Here is a 21,762-nt window from a genome sequence, read left to right on the forward strand (position 1 = left end):
AACCAAATCTTTTTTCGTACCCAATTTTTTTTGGCATATTTTTTTTTAACCAAAATTTTCGTATCCATTTGTTTTTCTATCCAAAATTTTCGTATCCACATACACAATTGTGGTGACGAAGATAAACTTAAATAGATGCTTTTATATCAATCCTCTTCAAAAACATCGTCACACCAGTACTGTCAGTACTTTGATTACTTGTTTTTAAGAATCAAGTTGATTGCAAGTAAGAAAGATAACACTGCCAGAACACCCGGAAACAGGGGACGCAATTAGAAGTGTAGGCGTATGTTTTACCAATTAATATGAGAAAATACATTGTATGAAAATAGAATGTTATTTTCTGTTCGACATGCCTAATCCTTATTTCTGTATTTTTTGTACGGTAACACTGTTTTCAATAATCGCATTTACATACCGTTGACTCAGTGCTTAGCAATGCACACCCCCGATGTTATATAGCACATGAACTCGCCCAACCTAAACGCATCGATTGATGGGAGCTGAATTGCATAGTCCTAGATCAGGTTAAACAGTGGTGAGGCCTTACTATCGATTTCATTGAGTTGGACGATACACCCGAACGATATAAATGTGTTGACAAGTTGACATATTTAAGATATTGTGCATATTTTTCCAGATTGGACCCCGGTTTATTTGACGCATAAGGCGGGGATTGTTAATTAGGCCTGCGGGTATTCCGTATTGACGCAAGGAATTTGCTTTGATCTGTTTGGCGGATCCAATTGGAACGAGGCGTTAATATCTACTATTGAGTAAAACCAGCTGACAGGAGGTTTAATATGCCATTCACTACTACGAGAACAGTTCGCACTGTCATCTCTGACGGAAAGGGACCACCGCGCGTGGAGACTCGAACCATAACTTCCGGTGACGACGGCGGCGGCGGGATGAATTTCGGTGGATTTAACGCGAGGTTTGGTGGAATGAACATCAACTTCGGTGGAGGTGGAAGCGGTGGTGATGGTGGCAGCAGCACCGGAAGGCGGTCGACCGCGTCGGTTAAGCCGGTCACTCAGCGCGGATGTGTTGATGGTCGCACCTCGCGCAAGGACCGGACGAACCCGTTTGCGGGGCTTGGGAAACAGAGTTACGACGAGATCGTGAAGAAGTGCCAGGCAGAGGGGTGCTTGTTTGAGGACCCGGAGTTCCCAGCAGAGGACACCTCTATCTTCTTCAGCCGCGCCCCACCCAGGCCCTTTGAATGGAAGCGTCCAAAGGTTGGTGCATTTATGATTTATATGAGGCCCACTCTGGGAAAATGGGGGTTAATGCTTGTGCACAGGCTAATGTGCACAGGCTAATCAGGGACACACTTTCTGCTTTAAAGTTAAAAGGATGTCTCTTCTGAGCAAAAATGCAGTTTATGCTGAAAGTGTCATCCCCGATTAGCCTGTGCTTACTGAACATGCATTAAGCCCTGTTTTCGTTGAGCGAGACTCAAGTGTTTGTGTAAGGTGGCATTCGTCTCCTGAGGTTGCTAGTGTAAATTCTGCAAACAAAAAATATAATTATTTATATATGTTAGTCAGTATCCATCAATTACTTGCTTCTAACTACAGCAACGGATAGTTGTAATAATCCAGCTCACAGCCATTGACCATCTTGGTCGCTGAGCTGTTCCTATGAACTCATAAAAGCTCAAGAAGAAGTAGAGCAAAGGACTATTGGAGAGCAGGGGACGGTTTCAATAAACATCGTAAGACACATTTACGATATGATACATTTTTCAAAGATACATAATTGCTTAAGTTGATATCATATGATTATAAATTTTCAGTACTTTATTAATTACATTTGCATCTCTAGCGCCGTGTATATTTGACGAGCATAGCGAGCTTGTTCGTCTACTTATTAAGATTACAAAATTTTATGAAACGGCCCCCCCACTGTCAATAATGACATACCTTAAAGTAGAATTTTTTATCAATTTTTATTTTGCTTGCATTTGTGTAATAGATATTGTGATCGCCTAGCGATCAGGCAGTCACTGGTTTAATCCCCACTCATGGAGCATTCTCAGATATTCTCGGAAGACACCAAGTATTGCTTTTACCCATGAATTTGACTTGAGAGTCTGTCAATAAGCCTCAGTATTTTAATGCAATCAAGCTAATCAATAATACTTTCATCTTAACCCTTTCGCCCATAAGAAGCAAATTGAAAATGTTCAGGTTTTATGCTGTTTGCTGCTCATCAGTAACTAAGGATTGGAAATGAAGCCTTTACAACTTCAATTTAGTTAGAAAGGTCTTAAATTTAATCTAACTTTATAAGGGACAACAAATGCATACAAATATGTATCTAAGTCTTTGTGGAAAAGGGTTAAAATATTGACAGGAAAAACAACATTTACAACACATTAACCAACATATATACAAGTTTAATCACACATGTACCTGGCAGGAATTCTCAGGCGAATGGATGGAATTTTTTGTACAAGAATTTATTTTTTAGGCATCCCTGTAGATGAAAGTGCTTAATTTTGTGTTTCCTAGCAACATAGAGAACACTCATTTGTTAATTACAGTGTTACAGCTGGGATATGTATATTGGGCCACTCTTGTAATGTGAACTTGGAGCCGTTAGCTGCTGATGCTGCTATTTGTAATAAGTCAATGATGTGTGCTATGTTTTATTAGCTAAATCTTGTTGTTTCCAGTTCGTTTAATGACAGTTTCCAATTTTGTCTTTATTGTTGAAACTTTGGATAATTAAAAATTACAGAAAAAAAGAACTTTGGTTTAAACAACTTTTTTACTGTCTATGGTACATGTATTGCTAGCAAATACCATGAAAGGGTAAAGCCACAATTGATAAGACCAGGCAATGATTTTCACTTACTTAAAGAAATAGTAGATTGTAAATAGCTTAGGCAAAATGTTTCATAAGCTTTTCTTATTATAAATACACAACTTATGTATGTAGAATGACAGGATCAGCACAAAATATTATGCTCCATCTGTCAGTTAATTGGTTTGAGCATTTTACATCATAATGAATTAAACTGGAGCTTTAGCCTTTAAATGCACTCAATTTTTTTTTATTTAAGTTGCACTTGGCAGTGCTCCAGCTAGGCCTAAATTGAAGGGCCCCCCTCCCTGCCCTTCAGAACCTCCGCCCTGCCCTTCCATTAGGCCCCCCCGCCCTTTAAATTTTTAATTTTTTTTATACATAATATGATAATTAATAAATCTCTCATTACATTGTATTTAATTTATTCCTCATTGTAGACATTATATTTGAATGGGTTCATAATAATGGGAATAATATATTCTATCAATTATTAATAACATATAAATTAACATGCAACAGGAAGCATTCCAGAAACTCCCACGCGCTCGAAAGTGCCCTTTTGACAAAATACTGCTCATCAAAAGTGCCCTTTTGACAATAAAGCCCCCCCTGCCCTTTTCAAATCCTAGCTGGAGCACTGCTTGGTCATTTGAAAGATAAAAATCAGCATGTTGTTAGACAATTCATTCCCCATGATCAACATTAGAATTATATTAATGTTACCGAAACGTATACATTTTCTTATTACAGCAAGCGTATATTTAAAAGGATAAAACCACTCTAATACTGGTTAAGAAATGCAAATATTTTACAACTTCCAGGATATTGTACTAGTGTTTGGAAAATATCTTGTGAACCATTATTGTGTCACTATCTGGTTGTAAGACAGCAGCAATGATAACAGTAATAGTAATCAGTGATAACAGTTACTGTTTTCTTGGAAGGACCACCTCGGATACTGATACACTTCTCATACTAAACCAGCCTGTGGAATGCAATTTTCACATCATGCCGATGCAAGATTTTATCAGTGAACACTGGGAAATATTAATACAATCGGATGTTACAGCTTCAATTTTGTAACTCAATTTAACTGACTAACTCCTTAGCTAGTGAAGAGCATGTCTTTTTTCTTACATTTGTCGGAACGTTTGAGATAAATGATATTTTCATGCCCAAAAGTTTTTTTCTGGTTAAAATGAAGTTAAGTAAAAATTATGTTATGGAGTTGTTTTAACAGATAATGGAGCGTTGATATGAAAAAACGGGGCTAAATGCATGTGTCTTCAAATAAGCGTCCTACCAGATTAGCCTGTGCAGTCTGCACAGGCTTATCAGAGACACTTTCCACCTAGACTGGATCTTTGTTTAGAAAAGGATTCCTTTAAATGAAAAATTGCATAAATGTAGAAAGTGTCTTCCCAAATAACAGCAAGAAACCTGTGCAAACATCTATTGGCCAAAGGCATGTTTTCCTTTGTGATAAATTGATAGTAATCAGATAGTATAATATGTACGGAGTATTATGTAATAGATCCTCAGATAATTAAGATGTTTGTGTTTAATGTGAAAACCATTAAAGCTTACTCTGCATGTTGCAATGTATTACGAAGTTGAATTATGGAGCATCCACGTCCATGGACACGTTTATTGCTTTTTATAAGAACTGATGCCAATTAAGGAGGCTATGAATTATGGTGTTAAATTATGAAATAATTTTGATACAGTCAGCATGGGCTTTCAGGGGTGGGCATATGGATTTGACTTGCCTTTCTGTTAGTTCTACCTTTCGTACATTTTTTGTTGTTGCATGTTACTCAACAAGTATTAAAGCTAGAATTATGTTTTTTTTCATAACCTAAGTTGTGGCCCTAAATGTTGCACCCTTGAGTTATAGCCTATACATGAAAATGGCATGCTCTCAGTCTGGTTGCAAAGCTGTAGTCATGTGTTGCTTGATGTATCATCATAACTGCTACACTCAGAAACATCCAGGTTTGCATTGAAAGTCATTGTCATTTGCCTGTTCTGCATTTATTAATATGTTTTTGTACTTGATATGTCGGTAGAGACTACAGTAAATGTAAAATGTACATGAGTGATCAATTCAGCCTCTTTCAAGTGTGACCTTGTTCGTGTGTTCAAGCATGGATGTTGCTATGTTAATTGTATATTTGAGCTGTTAGGAAAATAGTGTGGCCTTCATAAGCTTGTGACACTTAAACCACTCTTTTTAATGGATTCAATCAGGCGTATGCAATATTGTTGTTGCCTAAGGGTTGCCTGTATTTATCTACAACCTTGCATAACATTGAATGTGTTTGATGTTCAATGAATTGAATAAATGCAATGTTTTTCATAATTAGAATTAGGTTGAGATGGTATTCGATTTTTTTCAGTTTAAGGATTATCTTAATCCCATTTTGATTCAAAAGATGAAATAGATTTCAACATTCTGGTTCTAGATGTTTGGCTATTTTTTGGGAAAAATTTCAAGCACAGGTTCATTTGACTCCTTTTGAAAAGGTCTTGTAATCCCTTACTCATTTTGATATATATGACTACGTGGTTATGAGCTATACTTACAATTGTGTGTGGGTAGGTGCAGGCAGGTGTATGTGTGGGTTTATATGTGCACACACTAGTGCAAAATGTTTTGTATGTTATTGTTTTGTGTGCGTTCATGTGTGTTTCTGTGGGTTTGACAAATATCTCAGAACAACATTTTTGATACTGCACAGTACCCTGAAAGCTGAGGCGAAGGTTACATCATACCAATCATTTAAAGCAGTCAGATCTAAACGATTCAACATTTGAGCAACTAGGGTTGTATTCATACAATTTATATGAACTGAAACAGAGACCCTAACCAAAATCAATGAAAAACACTATTTTTACACATATCTTATTAAACGATTATTATTTGAACATTACACACATGTACACTGAACATACATGCCAAACGTCCCGATCTTGGCGGGACAGTCCTGCTTTTGGGCTCTTTGTCCCGGCGTCCCGATATGAGACAATTTGTCCCGACATTCGTTAAAAACGATGTAAGGTCTATAAGTTCCCAATAAAATTCGCTTTTCAAGCTCTTTCTGGCTAAAACTTACCATCGCTAATCCCTTTATTGCCCCCAATTTACATTACCCACTTCTACTACTCGAGTGCACCAGTGTTGTTTTTGACACCTTATCAGCGATTTATTGGCAACTTATTGATTTCATCAGCATTCACACCATGGTGTTTTTATGATAGGAGTCGCTAATTGCTATCCAAAGATGTATCGTACAGAAATAAACGCTGCCTGCGTTTGTATTTCATGGCCCAATCAAGTACAACAATAATATTATCCTGTGTATTATACAACCCAAAGTTATAAAACCTGTCAAAACACCGATTTTGTACATCAAACAAATTGAATGCTGTCTAATACAAATTGATGTTTCTCACAAATTACCTTTCGTTTTCGAGGGATTTACAGAAAATAGTTCGTACATATTGCATCAATCTAAATTTAGAGTTAATTTACGATTGGTTGAATAAGAATAGTGCTCGATGCGCTCACATCGTGTCACACGATTTACATAGGTTCAAGGGGATATCCCTGCACCAATTGGATGTCAAATCGAGGCAAACGGGGACACCCCACATTTCAGTTCATGGAGTGTGTTTACTTCTGGAAAATGGAGAACGTATGCGTTCATGAAATTCTGAACACACATTTATCATCAATATTGGACAGAAATTAAGAGTTTTTGTAAGTAATATACTGATAACTTACTAAAGAAAAGGTGAAAATTGCTTGATCGTTTTAGGTGTCTCGCTTTTTGGTCAAATGTCCCGACAATTTTTAAGGAAAGTCCCAATTTGGACCTGAAAAATTCTGGCATGTATGACACTGAAGTACAGAGAGATAAACTGTTCACCAAGACTGTACATTCTGCCAAATCAAGGATACGGTTTTATGCAGATCAATATCTTGATATCATTGCAAAGTAAAAAAAGGGTTTTGTCTTGTTGAATTTTTAGCTCACCTGATTGCTCAGGTGAGCTTTTGTGACCGGTCATTGTCCGTCGTCCGTCCGTCCACATTTGTTCGTAAACAATCTAGAGGCCACATTTATTGTCTGATCTTCATGAAACTTGGTCAGAAGATTTGTCCCAATGATATCTCGATCGAGTTCGAAACTGGGTCATGCTGGGTCAAACACTAGGTCACTAGGTCAAAAAAAAAGAAAAACCTTGTAAACACTGTAGAAGTCACATTTTATGCCCAATCTTCATGTAACTGTTTCAAAATGTTTGCCATAATGATATGTTGGTTGAGTTCAAAAGTGGTTTCGGTCCGTTGAAAAACATGGCCACCAGTGGGCGGGGCAGTATTCCTTATATGGCTATAGAGAAACATTGTAAACACTATAGAAGTCACAATTTTTGCCCAATCATCATGAAAGTTGGTCAAAACATTGGTTTTATTGATATCTCGGACGAGTTTGAAAATGGTCGGGATTGGTGAAAAAACATGGACTCCAGTGGGCGGGTCATTTTTCTCTATATGTATATAGTAAAAACATGTGAAAACTCTAGAAGTCACATTTTTGGCTCAATTTTCATAAAATTTGGTCAGAGCATTTGTTTTGTTGATACAGGAGTTAAGTTCGAAAATGGTTCCGGTCAGTTAAATAACATAGCTGCCAGGGGGAGGGGGGCAGATTTCTTTTAGTTATATAGTCAAAAAAGCTTGTGAACACTAGAAATCACATTATATGCCCAATCATCATGATACTTGGTGAAAAGATTGGTTTTATATATATCTCAGATGAGTTCGCAAATGGTCCCAATCGGAAAAAAACATGGCCGCCAGGGGGGTGGGTCAGAGAAAAACCTTGTGATCGAACACTTTATAGGTCACATGTTTTGCCTAATCATCGTGAAACTAGGTCAATACATTGGTTTTATTGATTTCTCTGACAACTTGGAAAATGGCTCAGATCGGTGAAACACAATTTTTAGCTCACCTGATTGCTCAGGTGGTGTGGTGGTCTAGTGGTCTGGTGGTGCAGTGGTCTAGTGGTAACACACTGGTCTACCATTCCAGAGGTCCCCGGTTCAATTCCCGGCCGGGGAACTGGAAATTTCAGAAATGCTTCAAGTGTTTCCCACCCCAACTAGAGATATACTGGTATGAAACCCAGGTAATTCTCGCGTGTTTCGGTGCTATACACTGAGCACGGAAAAGAACCAAGGGATCTATTCGCAAAGAGCTAGGGTATCGCACCCGGATTCCTTGTATCTCAATACTGTCTCTTCTGCTTGCTGTCTCTTCAGCAAAAACCAAAGGACCCCACTGGAAATAAGTGCTTGCACTTTCATGGGTTATCCTTGACTGCAAGGTCAAAGAAATACATACACACACACACAGGTGTTAGGATTGGTCTTTGTCCGCCGTCCGTAAACACTCTAGCATTCACATTTCTCAAGCATTCTTTATCAAAGTTGCTGAAAGATCTCTGTAAAATTTGATAATGAGCAAAATCAATTAATGCCATAATTATTGCCCTTAGATTGTTCAAATTTTCATTATATTATACAATATCCTTGTAAACACTCTAGAGGTCATTATTTTGTTTCAGATTTATGAATCTTGGTCATAATATTAATTTTTGTAAGCAAATTTTAATGTTTGGTAAGGGGGGTAAACTAAAAATATAAGTAACCAGGTCAAATCTTACAAAAACAAAAACATTCCATACGCCAGTGTTTTGGTTCAATAATGATGAAACTTGACCAGGATGTTTGTCTGGACAATATCTAGGTAAAGTTTGACATTTGGTAAAGATTGAATTAACCGACTCCTCTCAAGTGAGCAAACTAGGGCCATCTTGGCCCACTTGTTTTAATGTCATTGAGGGTAATTACTCCTTAAATGTAAGTCGTAATGTGGAAAACTGTGATTAACAATAAGAACTTAAATAAAGATGACACTAAATGGATGCAATATCATTGGCATGCAAGAATATTTAATTTATATTTTATAAAATATCGACAGATGCAATTGACATCCTAGTATGTGACACCAAATGAAATTAGTTTCAAAATTACGAAATTATTGACAAGAGTCTTGTAACAGGTGATAAATGAAATATGAGTAATGTGCATTAAATGAATATCTGTGAATTTAATTCATATTGCTGATAAAGCGTTTTACCATGTTTTATACAGCCTCCCAGCTAACACTCTGTATTCTTTATTGGTTTTCCACAGAGAGCTCTCTGCATTGATTGTGTCAATGTGCTTCATATGCTGGTACAGACTAATGTACATTTGTTGCGGCCCTATCAATACAGCTTATTTACATGTGCTCATGTTACTATTTTCATGTTGGTATTGTCAATAACTGGCATAAATATGTTGCAATATTATACTAGATGTGTCATATTATAGTCTTTTGTTTGAATATCATCATAATTGAGGCTATTTGTTGTTTGCATTTAATCTGTATTTTTGCCCATTTGCAATTTTTAGGCATGTATAAGGCTGTTTCATCACTGACTGGAAATAATGTAGACTTAATTAATTCATTAGCATTGTAAATTAGTATCATTTGCATTTGCTTTGCGAGAATTCTTCAGTCTACTTCATGTATAATGGAGTCAATCATCTAACAAATCGTCGCTGTCGTTCTCAAACCTCGTACCTACAAAATGCCAACTTTTCAGGAGAGAGAAAAAAAACATCATTTTTTTTATAACGATGTTTTAGAAAGTGAATTTCTGTAAAAATACCAAACAAATAAAGCTGCAAAATACGGTATAGGCCATAGACGCGTAAGTCATACTGATAAGTCATACTGATATTCAGAAATGGTAGCTACGATATTTTGTCACCACAGTTTTGTCATTTTTATGAGGTGAGACATTTCATCCTGATAAGAGACCTCGTAGCTGCAAATATAAAAACGTTTTTGTCAAATTTGACGTACCTATAGGTGAAATGACGTAGCAATAATCGCTACGACTTTTCGCCTGACAAAAAAGCCAACATTATCAAGCTACAACACTTTGTCATGTGGCTCTTTCAAGGGCTCTGATAGGCGTAGAGCTAGGAGATATAGCCCAAAACACGCGCCAGACTTCATATATTCTGAAAAGACGAAAAAAACATTTGAAAATTTTGGAGCTACGAGGTTTGAGAACGACAGCGACGAAACATTGCTCTTGCGGATTTTTTTATTTTATGGCTACATTTATTAAGTTTGTATTTTTCAGTCATTCATATCTGTGCAAACTTTTTATGTACTGAAAATATATATATTGGTACAGTATATCAAGCCTTATTTGCATTATTATATAAAATTCTCACAATGCAAGGTCACTTGCGCATGATGGAACACAAATATTGTAATGTAGATAAAATTTTCCATAAAATGAACTTCCTGCAGAGAATTGTTTAAATGAAAGCATTTTTTGTTTTTTACTGAAGAAGAATTTTGTAGGGTTTGAAATACTTTGGAAAGTGGTTTAATCTAGTTAACTATTCCAGTTTTATCAGCTACAAATAATATCTGTGCTTTTATACTAAGTCTTACATTGTATTTTACAGATACAATTCTTTATTATCTTAAGTTTTGGTACAAATGCTAGTTCTGTCAGTGTCTGCTTATTTTGATGGGAAAAAGTATTGTTTGTAATTAGGGAAGCTTTGTAATCTGTAAAAATGACAGAGCTCTGACTCTAGAAATTTATTTAAGAGTACTATTATAATTTCCTATTTGTGCTTTGTAGCTTGGCTATGGATGAATTGTGACGACTGCTAAATTGTTTTTGCTCATTTTCTTTTCATAACTGTTATTATGTCTACATGCCTGTATACTTGTATGAGCCTTCTTGCCAAAGTCTTGATGTGTTATGAATGAATCATTTGGCATGCTCTGCCCATTGGTGCTTCACAGTCTGCAATGAGAGGATATTTGCACAACTGATGAATATTAACCCTGCTTGATAGCCAAATTGATGTCTAGTGTGTGGCATATATGTTGCCATGAAGACAATCTTGCAGTGAAAAATGAATCTTCAGCACAAATGTTTTATGGCTTGGGTTGCGCAATCTGATTGGAGGTCCACCATGGGATGGTTATATTTTTGCGGGTCTCTGGGAATACCGGGCTTTATGCATGTGTGAAGTGTCATCCCAGAATAAACTGTGCAAGTCTGCACTTAATGCACATGCTTTTAGCCCCATTTTCTCAGAATGAGGCTGATTTAGGTGAATAACCACTGCTTTAAACAAAGAGTAATTTGAATAGAGATAGTTGCAAAAATACTTTTATTTTAATTATGTGTTATTTATTTAGATTGCTTTTTTGGTAAAAAAGATAATAAGGTGATTAAAGGTAAATAAGAGTCCCACTATGGGAAAATGGGGCTTAATGCTTGTTTCTTAAGGGTCATCCCAGATTAGCAGACTGTGTAGTCTACACAGGCTTAAATCTTGGACAACACTTTTTGCCTTAACTGGAGTTTTTGCTAAAAAGGGACCTCCTTCAAATGAAAATTCCATAAAGAAGAAAGTGTTATCCCTGATTAGCCTGTGCAAATAGCACAGGTTAATTTGGGATGACAATTTACTCACTTCACAGCATTAAGTCCAGTTTTTCCTTAGCAACGTTCATATAGCGGAACATATTGCGGCTGTTAAGCAGAATAATAGAAAATATGCCTGAAAAGTTGTAATTCTGAAGTCAGGTCAAGTTCATCTACATTATAATCAACTATTTTTTGGAAGAGGGTATGCGACTATGCGCATGTTAAAGCCGATAAGAACTGCTAGTTGTGTGAAGTGAATTTTTATTGCCATAGCAATATGTTAGTTTCATTACGGAAGCTATTTTTATGCCCCCGGATCGAAAGATCGGGTGTATATTATTTTGGCCTATCTGTCTGTCTGTCATGATGTCAGTCATTTTATGTGTGTGTCACAAAACTTTAACCTTGGTTAAACTTTTATAACTTTTGCAATATTGAAAATAGCAACTTCATATTTTGCATGCATGTGTATCTCATGGAGCTGCACATTTTGAGTGGCTAAAGGTCAAGGTCATCCTTCAAGGTCAAAGGTCAAATTTATGACTTCAAAGCGGCACAATAGGGGGTATTGTGTTTCTGACAAACACATCTCTTGTTTTGTAAACATAAAAACTACCCTGTTCTACAGGTACTTCAGTTTAAACATTTTGGCAATATTGCACAAGCATTGGTCACCCTTTCCAGATCAATGCTCACCCTATTCTGTTGATGCTCACTAATTGCTGTTGATGATGCTTACCCATTGTTGTTGTTGTTTACAGGAGATCTGCAGTGCCCCTCAGTATGTGACCGGTGGTGCCAGCAGGTTTGATGTCCAGCAGGGAGAACTCGGTAACGGAGATTTTAATTGAAATTAAAGATAATCATAGATTGCAGTGGCACTGGGAAAACAGAGCTCTATGCATGTATGTTAAAGGGATCTTTTCACGCTTTGGTAAATTGACAAAATTGAAAAAAGTTGTTTCAGATTCGCAAACTTTCGTTTTAGTTATGATATTTGTGAGGAAACAGTAATACTGAACATTTACCATTGTCTAATATAGCCATTATATGCATCTTTTGACGATTTTAAAACCTAAAAATTATAAAGCGTTGCAACGCGAAGCGATTGAATAATTTGGAGAGTTCTGTTTTGTCGTTAAATTTTGTGAAACTACGAAGATTGCTTATATAAGGTATAAAATACTTCAAGTACATGTACTCGGCGGAATAGCTCAGTAGGCTAAAGCGTTTTTACTTCAGGACTCTGGCAGGACTCCAGGGGTCACTGGTTCGAAACCTGGTCCGGGCAATGTTCTTTTCCTTTTTTAAATTTTATTCTTGATTTTTTACTGGAGCTTTTACGATCCAATGTTTACATTTATCGATATAAAGCATTTAATGAATAAGTTAAAAAATGCCAAAATCTGTGAAAAGGCCCCTTTAAGTGTCTTCCCAGATTAGCCTGTGCAGTCCTCACAACATTGGCCGCCTATAAAGTGGATTTTTGCTAAGAAAAATAAGAAAATATCATCTGATCGATGTTAACTGGGTCAAGCGAATTGTGTATCGCGAAAGGAAATTCATTTCTGCATTGAATAAAACCGGGTTCATGGAAATCGCTGCAAAATGGCTGTTATAAAAGTCATGAATCCCGTTTTCGGGTGATTTCGAGTTGGATACCTTGTTATTTATATATTTGATAGTGACATTTTTTTTTTTAGAAAAGTTGATTTTTCGTTATAATATGATCATGTAACATTCAAAATGATGTTTTCACTAATTAATATCATTGCCACACGCTAACCACCTGTGCATGGGGTGTCCCTTTGCAAACTGGGAAGGCTAGGCTGGTATGACACTTTACACACAAGCATTAAGCTCAGTTTTCCCAGAGCGCAGCAACTTATGAAAGTAGTGAGCCTCAACTAGTCTTGAAAGGGATGACTTCTTTATCTAGTCCAATAACATTGTTTCTTTTGTGTTGCCCGCTGGGACTTTCACCTCTTTAAGTTAACACTGATAATCTCTCAAAGAATGCCCACACCCTTTTTTATGCAGCTTATTCACATAACCTAAACATTGAAAGATGTGGTTAAAATAGGAAGGCATAGGTATTTATTGGGCAGGTATTTGGTTAACAGAGACATGACAATGTATGAAAGAGCACATGACGATTGGCCAGCCATCAGATTTTGCTATGGTTAAATTTGCCCTGGGCTGGTACATGTATGATTAGAATAATGCAGCACGTACAGTTTTGTGAACCCGTGTTAATTTCATATTCGTACATAATTACAATTAATCTTTCTTTGTAAAAGAACAACATTATTATTTGGAAAATGAAGAACTAGGAGGTTTTTGAATGAATAATTTGCATAATTATATTAAACTGTGTTAAAATATTTGGAACGGAGTAGACTGATGATAAATTTAATTTTCTATTTAAAAATCTTGTTTGCATTACTCAGTATGAAAGCAATCTCATTTGATTGCAATTGCTTTGTATAGAATCAATGAATGTTACCATGACAGTTAATTAGTTGCCAATGTAAGCAATACCATCACTTAAATCATATACTTTAATATGACTGACACTTTAGTTCTTAATGTTCAATAACAACCATCACATGAAGGATAATTATACATTGTACCTATGTGCACCAAATTTCAGTGTTATATACATGACCACTTGTCAATCCAGCAGTAAAAATATGTGGTCTCAGAGGTCACATGTGTGAAGAATGATTCAAATATGATAGATGAATTACTCTTTAAGGGAGATGTTTAGTGTATTAATAGGTTAACAGGTGTATGCTATCACAGCAGTGTAAGTGTTATTGCCTCTGGTTGTATTCAAATGTGACATGTGACATGCATGACTGATTGGAAATTCAATATTTACTTAAACTTCTCTATACTTAAAAAGTTTACATTACTAAAACGTAATGCTCTGTATGATATGGTATGCAACATTGAGATGATTGAATATAGTGGTATTGGGAATGTTCAAGGCAGACACATTTGTATGTGTTCATTTAGATAACAGTGCACAACAAATCCCACTGCTTCAACAGGGATCAAACATACCTTTCAGTTTCAAGGCACCATTGAGCTAGCTTTTATTCACTCATGTTCAGTTTATAGAGCTGGATGGGATATGAACTTACAGTGATTTTTTTACAATTTAATATATGTGAGTCCTGGGACTCGCTGGACTAAAAATGTGTGAGTCCCAAACTGAAAGTGTGAGTCCCAAGTATTATTGACTGTCCATTGATGAATTTAGCAACAAAACACGCACACACACATAACAAATGAGAAGCAGTAACCTGGTTTTAAATGGTCTATTAGCTAAGGAAGAGCATAGCACATACATGTAATGTTGGAAATTACAAATATGCTGACTATCACGCACAAAGCATTTAAAACATACACTTAGACCTGAATAGATGCAAATATGATAATAAGCAATACGATATTCACAGATAATGAATATGAAAAGATATAAACGTAAAAGCAAATAGTTGCCAACTAATAACTGCATACAAACCACAAGTTTTATGCACAAGTATTTTCACATTATGTGCATGGGCTCTCATGTTAATACACTCGTTTGATGTAATTAACACGTTGCAAAGAAAATCCAAGAATAACACAATGATCTAATATTAAGTAAACACAGTTGTCACTAATAACATCCAGTAATTAAAGAATAGTGTTCACAAACCAGTGAAAATACACCACAAACATAATATTAAAATACTGCTGGTTGTTGTTTTATTTTTTAATTTAATTTCTTTAATTGAAAGTCAGCCTTTGTTTTCGCTTTGGACCCATTTTTGCAGACGAATTTCGCTATGTCACTTGCAATATAATTTTTTACTACTACACCGCTTACCCCTAGACAGTTTACTAACGTCGAATTTCATTGGTTCTAAGCAACTGATTATCCGATTATTACGAGCGGTGCAATTTTACGGAGCACCGTGTTTACCTACATTTTACCCCGTACGGAAAGTGCAATAATAACAAATACGATTTCGGACGGACTCGTTACTTGAAAAAAGCATGCGTCCTTTGAATGCACATATTCTTAAACTTTGCGTCTACGGCAATTGTTTTTCATCTAGGACGCAGGACGCAGAGGTAAAAAAATCACTGAACTTAATGTTAAGATAACAAAAAATTTGAGAGATTTGGCCCTGAATTTGAACGAAAATAAACACTGGCAAGTAAAGACTTATTGTAACTTACTCATGAACCCTTCTGCAACCCTGTCAGTCATGAGATTGCATTATATCAGGCATGCTCAGGGAAAAACTAGGCTTAATGCATGTGCGCCAAGGGTCATCAGAGATCAACCTGTGCCGACTGCACAGGCTAATCTGGGCAACACTATACACATGAATTAAGCCCATTTTTAGCTCGGCTGTTTTCGGAGAAAACCTGAGGTATTGTCATAGCCAGCTCGTCGTCCGCTGGCCGACGTCCGCCATAGGCGTCATGCTAAATTGTTCCAAGTTGTGTTCAATTATTTTAGCTAATGTTAGCAGAACCCATTTTTTCTTTCCCAGAAGTCCCAAAGTCTATGCTGCAGACCAGATAATATAAATTGATGATGAACAGATCACTTGTGAAAAAAGCACAGCATTATAAAGTGTTTTTTCCTCTCAGTTTTTTTTTTATGTATTGTTTCACTGCTAGACTAATAAGAGTTCCATGTACCAATATGTTCCATGGCTTTTATTTCCATAACTAATTACTGACTTATTCTGTTTAGTTTTTCTTTCACTATCACATTCCACTCTTTGTAATTTACTGAGGATTACAAGAGCTTACTGCTCTATAACTTGGCTAAAATCAAAGTACTGACAGTACCGGTGTGAGAATTCTTTTGAGAGGATGGATATAAAAGCATCAAGTTAAGTTTATCTACATCACCACAATCACCACAATTGTGTATGTTGGTACGAAAAAAAAATTTGGTACAAAAATTTTGCGAAAAAAATTTGGGTACGAAAAAATATTTGGGGACAAAAAAATTGGGACCGAAAAATGTTTGGGTACAAACAAAAAATTGGGGATGAAACAAAAATTGGGTACGAAAAATTTTAGGTACGGAAAAAAAATTGGGGGAACGGGAAATTGACCCACACTCGCACATTTTCGGCCCTTTCCGTCAAACATCAGATAAGTTCCTCGAAGGCAATAGTATGAATACACATTTCGGAAGCAGTAATGCGGTCCTACCTACGCGCGTCAAATTGTAAGCGAAATATGTACACAAGTCTGTCAGGAATGATTGAATTAACGAAGAAAATCGTGTATTGATGTAAGTTTTTTTGAAGAAATGTGCAGAAAATATATTAAACAAGAGCTGTGTTTGTGAAACACAATGCCCACTGCTGCGCAGCTTTGAAGCCATATATTTTACCTTTGACCTTGAAGGATGACCTTGACCTTTCACCACTCAAAATGTGCAGCTCCATGACATACACATGCATGCCGAATATGGAGTTGCTATCTTCAATATTGCAAAATTTGACCTTTGACCTTGACCTTGAAGGATGACTTTGACCTTTCACCAATCGATATGTGCAGCTCTATGAGATACGCATGCACGCCAATATTGAAAAAGTTATGGCCAATGTTAAAGTTTTTGGACAGACAGACAGACGCTTTATATTTGACATTTGACCTTGAAGGATGACCTTCACCTTCACCTTTCACAACTGAAAATGTGCAGCTCCATGAGATGTACATGTATGCCAAATATCAAGTTGCTATGTTCAATATTAAAAAAGTTATGGCCATTAAAGTTTTCGGACGGACGGACAGACTGACACACTGACTGACTGACAGTTCAACTGATATCGGTCACCCTACCGGGGGCATAAAAAGCAATGGCGATATTTTTCTCAGCCACATTATTGTTAATAGTTTGATATCACAAAATGAAAGTGAAAGTAGAACTGTCAAAAATGACAACCTGTCAACGTGTTGTTTTAGCTGGCACGAGAGGGCGATTACACTCAATGTGTTCACATTTTGACCATAGGCTTTGTCAATGAACTTTATAGTATGGGTAGCTTTGATATTATTTATTGCTATCATGTAACTGCATGATTGTGTATATGTTTACAATACACAAAGCATAAATAATGATATAAATATACTGATTGAGCTTAAAATAATCTGAGAACTATAGACAGGTCAATTAAGGACTTAAAATACAATTTTGTGTCCTGATTTCATGAAGAAATGACCATGCATGTCCTAGATTTCAAATTCAAGGCCCTGGTGTGACACATTGGTAGCATTACCGTTAAACTGTTACCAGGCTTATGAAATTAGTTTTTATTGAACTATCTAAGGAAATCTAAATCAGGCACTGATTTTTCTTGTTTTAATACAGTCATTGATCAGTTGTGGCCTCTGGGTAATGACCAATTTTTGCTTACTTGTCACACCCTTAAAACTTTCCACACGTCTATAATAGCAAATCTGGATTTAGGTGATCTTCAATGGTACATTTAAACTTTAGCTCTGTTACAAGAGTGCTGGTATTGAAGTCCAGTCACATATTTAAATCTAGGCCATGGCAAAATCAAAGTGTCAAAGACAAATGAAAGATGCGTTCATTAATTATTGTCCAGTTGTTTACTACTGCTGTAAGTTTTTATATAATATGACTGATGAACATCATGTGAGAGAAAATTCACATTATCATTGAATATCAGGTATAGCAGCCTTTTTAAGATAACAAAGTATGCTAGTTTTCAATGTCGCTTCTGGGGATCAAACCCGTAGGGCTTTTAGGAAGATTCTGAAATTTGCGATCCCTCGAGAGCAACCAAACCAAAAATTAAGTCAAATATTGCCGACTCGGTTTTTTGAGTCGGTTCATGAGGGATAATGGAGCTCGATTGGACATTGTCGGCTCTGGTACTACTTACATGTACCCCGGGTACTCTTAAGTATACTCACATGTACCCTGGGTACTCTAAGTATACTTACATGTACCCCAGGTACGGTAAATAAACGTAATTGTACTCAATCCATATTAGACTGTACCCGAGTTGTATTCGCGCCCAAAATCCGATGTCGTAAAACGCGCAACCGATTATCTTAAACACACTTCTCTTCAAAAAATACTGCATCAACATGCTTTTTGAGTATGTGTTCTGATAATATAGAGACCATTCTACAGAAAATTGACATAAATGTGCAGGGCTTAACACTAAGGCACGTCCGAACGACATTCACTGCCCGTACCTTGGTCCGGGCTAGCCAATGTCCCAGGAACATGCCCAACCAGTCGTGTGTATTTTGGGCGGGATTATATGTTCTATATCAATAAACTGCGTTTTAAATAAGCTTTTCAAAGATGCAAAAATCTTAATACAGTACGATCAGATGACAATTTAATCCCAGAGTGAGTTCGGAGACAACAAACGGATCGTATCTCGAAATAGATTCAGAACCCCCTGATTGCAATCAAAAAGAGGCTGACAAGTCAGAAAATGCCCCGCGGTTTTCCTGGTAAAACACGTCAGTACCTATTTTTAAACGGAATGCCGCTAGACACGGTTTTTGATTGGTTTCCTTGAAGTGACGTGTTTTCTCAATGAAAATACGTTTGAAACTAAAAGCCGGGATCGCCCAGGATCGTCCGTAATGATGAAGGTATAAAACTCGGCATTAACACAAAGTAACTATAAAATTAATAGTTATTTATCAATTTTAAATAATTTTAATTTGTTGTCATTATGGAAAAGTTATTCCATCCTTTAGACGATTAATAAATCCATTTAGAGGAAGATAGAGACTTTATTTAGATTAGAAGTGTTTTGACAATATTTTTTACGCAATTCAATTAGCAAAACTAATATTAATGGTCCATCCTGGCTTTTAGTAGAGAGTTAACCCTGTACAATTGTTACAACTATACAACTACCGTAACACGTTATTTTGCTAAGATTCACTTACCATTTCTTGTAAGACGGTAACCCGGCAATCTATGTAAAAAAGGTTTTAACGTTCATGTCGTTGTTTAAGTTTGGCTTTACGGGTGGGGATGGGGGTTCCTCGGTTACGAAAAGAAAAGGGAAGGAGGAAAGTAAGAGAAAGTATGAGGAAATAAAAAAACAAGAAAATTTCTCCAGAAATGGCGTGAAGATTACAAATAGATGTCTTAAATAGATGAATATTGAATGAACAATCGAGCGATACTGGAAGGTGCAACATCTCTCACGCCCCCTAGCATCGCCTTTAATAAGCAGTATTCAATTCTCAACAGGAAAGTGCTGGAGTCATTGATCCCGAGGGACAAGAAAAACAATTGATTAATGTTCGAAATAAATAATTTGATTAATGACAATTCTATTATTTGAGCCAGGTCACAGGAAAAGCGCAGTCAAATCAGTATCCAATTAAATTATTTGTTATTGTCAGAAAAACGCTTTTAAGCAAACAGCTTTCAAGCGACTGCAGGCTGATCTAGATCCAAACTGGCCACAATCACCTTAATGTCTCTTTTACTGTGACACAGTTCATTTAACTTTAAAATGATAAAAAGTACTAACACTAAGAAAGAGTATACAAACCAGTAAAAAGTTTGAAATCAATGTTGAATTTCAGGACAGCTTGGTGATCTGCAAATCCCCGATGAAATGTTGATATCGGGTATCATAGTCATTCAATAAGTCGCAAAATGATCGAATACAATTTATAAAGCACAATGTGACTTATATTGATAACTAAAAATACCAGTAATGCAGTATGCCAGTTTTGCCGTGTCAAGCTGTTACGATCTAGAAAGTCCTTCATTCACATCGAGTATATGTCCTTCGAATTCCAACTATTGTTGTCATAAGCGGAGAATTTAGTGAATAAATAATTCATATATCCTAAATGACAGCTTCCAAATAGCGAAACAAGCCAATTTATGCAGTAAGAAAGTTTTGAATCGAGACTCTCATGGTGGCGGCCATTGTTGAATGTTGAAACACGAACGACAACTCTGCTAGGAGAATGTTATCAATGACGAGCAATCTCCTATGCAGTGGCGAATGCAAAAGGGAAGTAACTGACAAAATCAAGTTATCTCAATCGGACTGGCTCGGTCTTTTACATAGGTCGCCATTGTGAAAAAAAAAATTCTACGGTTATGATACCTTGGACGATGCTGTTCGCATCGTCAAAAAGTGATTGTAACCTGTCCCTGATGCCATGGATTTGTTGGAATATAGTACAGGGGCATTCACTACCTAAATATATGAACCACATTCATGGGGAAAATAGGCTTTATTCATGTGGGTTCAGTGTCATCCAATATTAGCCTGAGCAGTCCACACAGGCTAATCAGGGATCACAATCCCACTTAGACTGGATTTTCATTAAGGAGATTCTACTTATATGCAAATTCCGTAAAAGCGGGAAGTGTCGTTAAAATTTATTCTATAACCACCAGACCCAAGAATCAAGACTACCCCTGAATGTCTGTTTCATGATGCAAATGTACAATCAAATTAACTCTCTGGGAACCGAGTTTTGAAGGCCTGTGCAAACAGTTTGGATCCTGATGAGACGCCACAAAACGTGGCGTCTCATCAGGATCCAAACTGTTTGCTATTCTGATAGTATTCTTTGAAAAAAATCGAAGAAAATGCTAATTTTAGAAATTTAGCTGACAACATTTTAGCAGACGGCAAATTTCCCAGCATGCAAAGGGTTGAATCATCATTACACATATAACATGTATATCAGTATGTTTGAAGATAATTAAACAGTATTGAGATTCTAAATATAGATATGAGCCTTGCTCTGGCAAAATGTGGCCTAATGCATATGCGTTAACCCTTTGCATGCTGGGAAATTTGTCGTCTGATAAAATTTCATCTGCTGAATTTCTAAAATTAGCATTTTCTTCGATTTTTTTCAAAAATATTATCAGAATAGCAAACAGTTTGGATCCTGATGAAACGCCACGTTCTGTGGCGTCTCATCTGGATCCAAACTGTTTGCAAAGGCCTTCAAAATTCGGTATCCGCATTGAAAGGGTTAAGTGTCGTCTTAGATTAGCCTGTGCAGTCTAATGAGCACAGATCAGCACAGGCTTATCAGTGACGACACTTTCCTCTTACACTGGAATGTGTAGAAGAGACTAACTTTAAATTAAAAATTTAAAACAATCAGAAAGTTTCTTTCCTGATTAGCATGTTCAGACTGGACAGGCTTATTTTGGACGACATTTGGCTGTAGTGCATTAAGCCCCATTTTTCTGTAGCAATACTCATATTGATATTTCTTAATTTCATATTTTATTTATGACATTGCTTTTTCCAGTCCACTGGACTGTCAAAGCCTGACA

At 36.5% G+C, this 21,762-nt stretch overlaps 1 protein-coding gene across 5 annotated transcripts in view; it reads left to right on the forward strand.

The window, feature by feature from the left end:
• Positions 1–418: 418 nt before the first annotated feature.
• The window catches only part of LOC127871231 (calpain-A-like), an 89,546-nt gene continuing 68,202 nt past the window's right edge, over positions 419–21,762 (forward strand). For 3 of the 5 annotated variants that reach the window (XM_052413975.1, XM_052413976.1, XM_052413977.1), the window contains exons 1-2: positions 545–1,241; positions 12,170–12,239. In XM_052413975.1, coding sequence (XP_052269935.1) covers positions 804–1,241; positions 12,170–12,239 — 508 coding nt within the window. In that variant the 5' untranslated portion in view covers positions 545–803. The other 2 variants (XM_052413973.1, XM_052413974.1) reach the window with 2 other exon arrangements.

The sequence above is a fragment of the Dreissena polymorpha genome, chromosome 3, assembly GCF_020536995.1.
Source record: "Dreissena polymorpha isolate Duluth1 chromosome 3, UMN_Dpol_1.0, whole genome shotgun sequence".
In the NCBI taxonomy this organism is placed as follows: Eukaryota; Metazoa; Mollusca; class Bivalvia; order Myida; family Dreissenidae; genus Dreissena; species Dreissena polymorpha.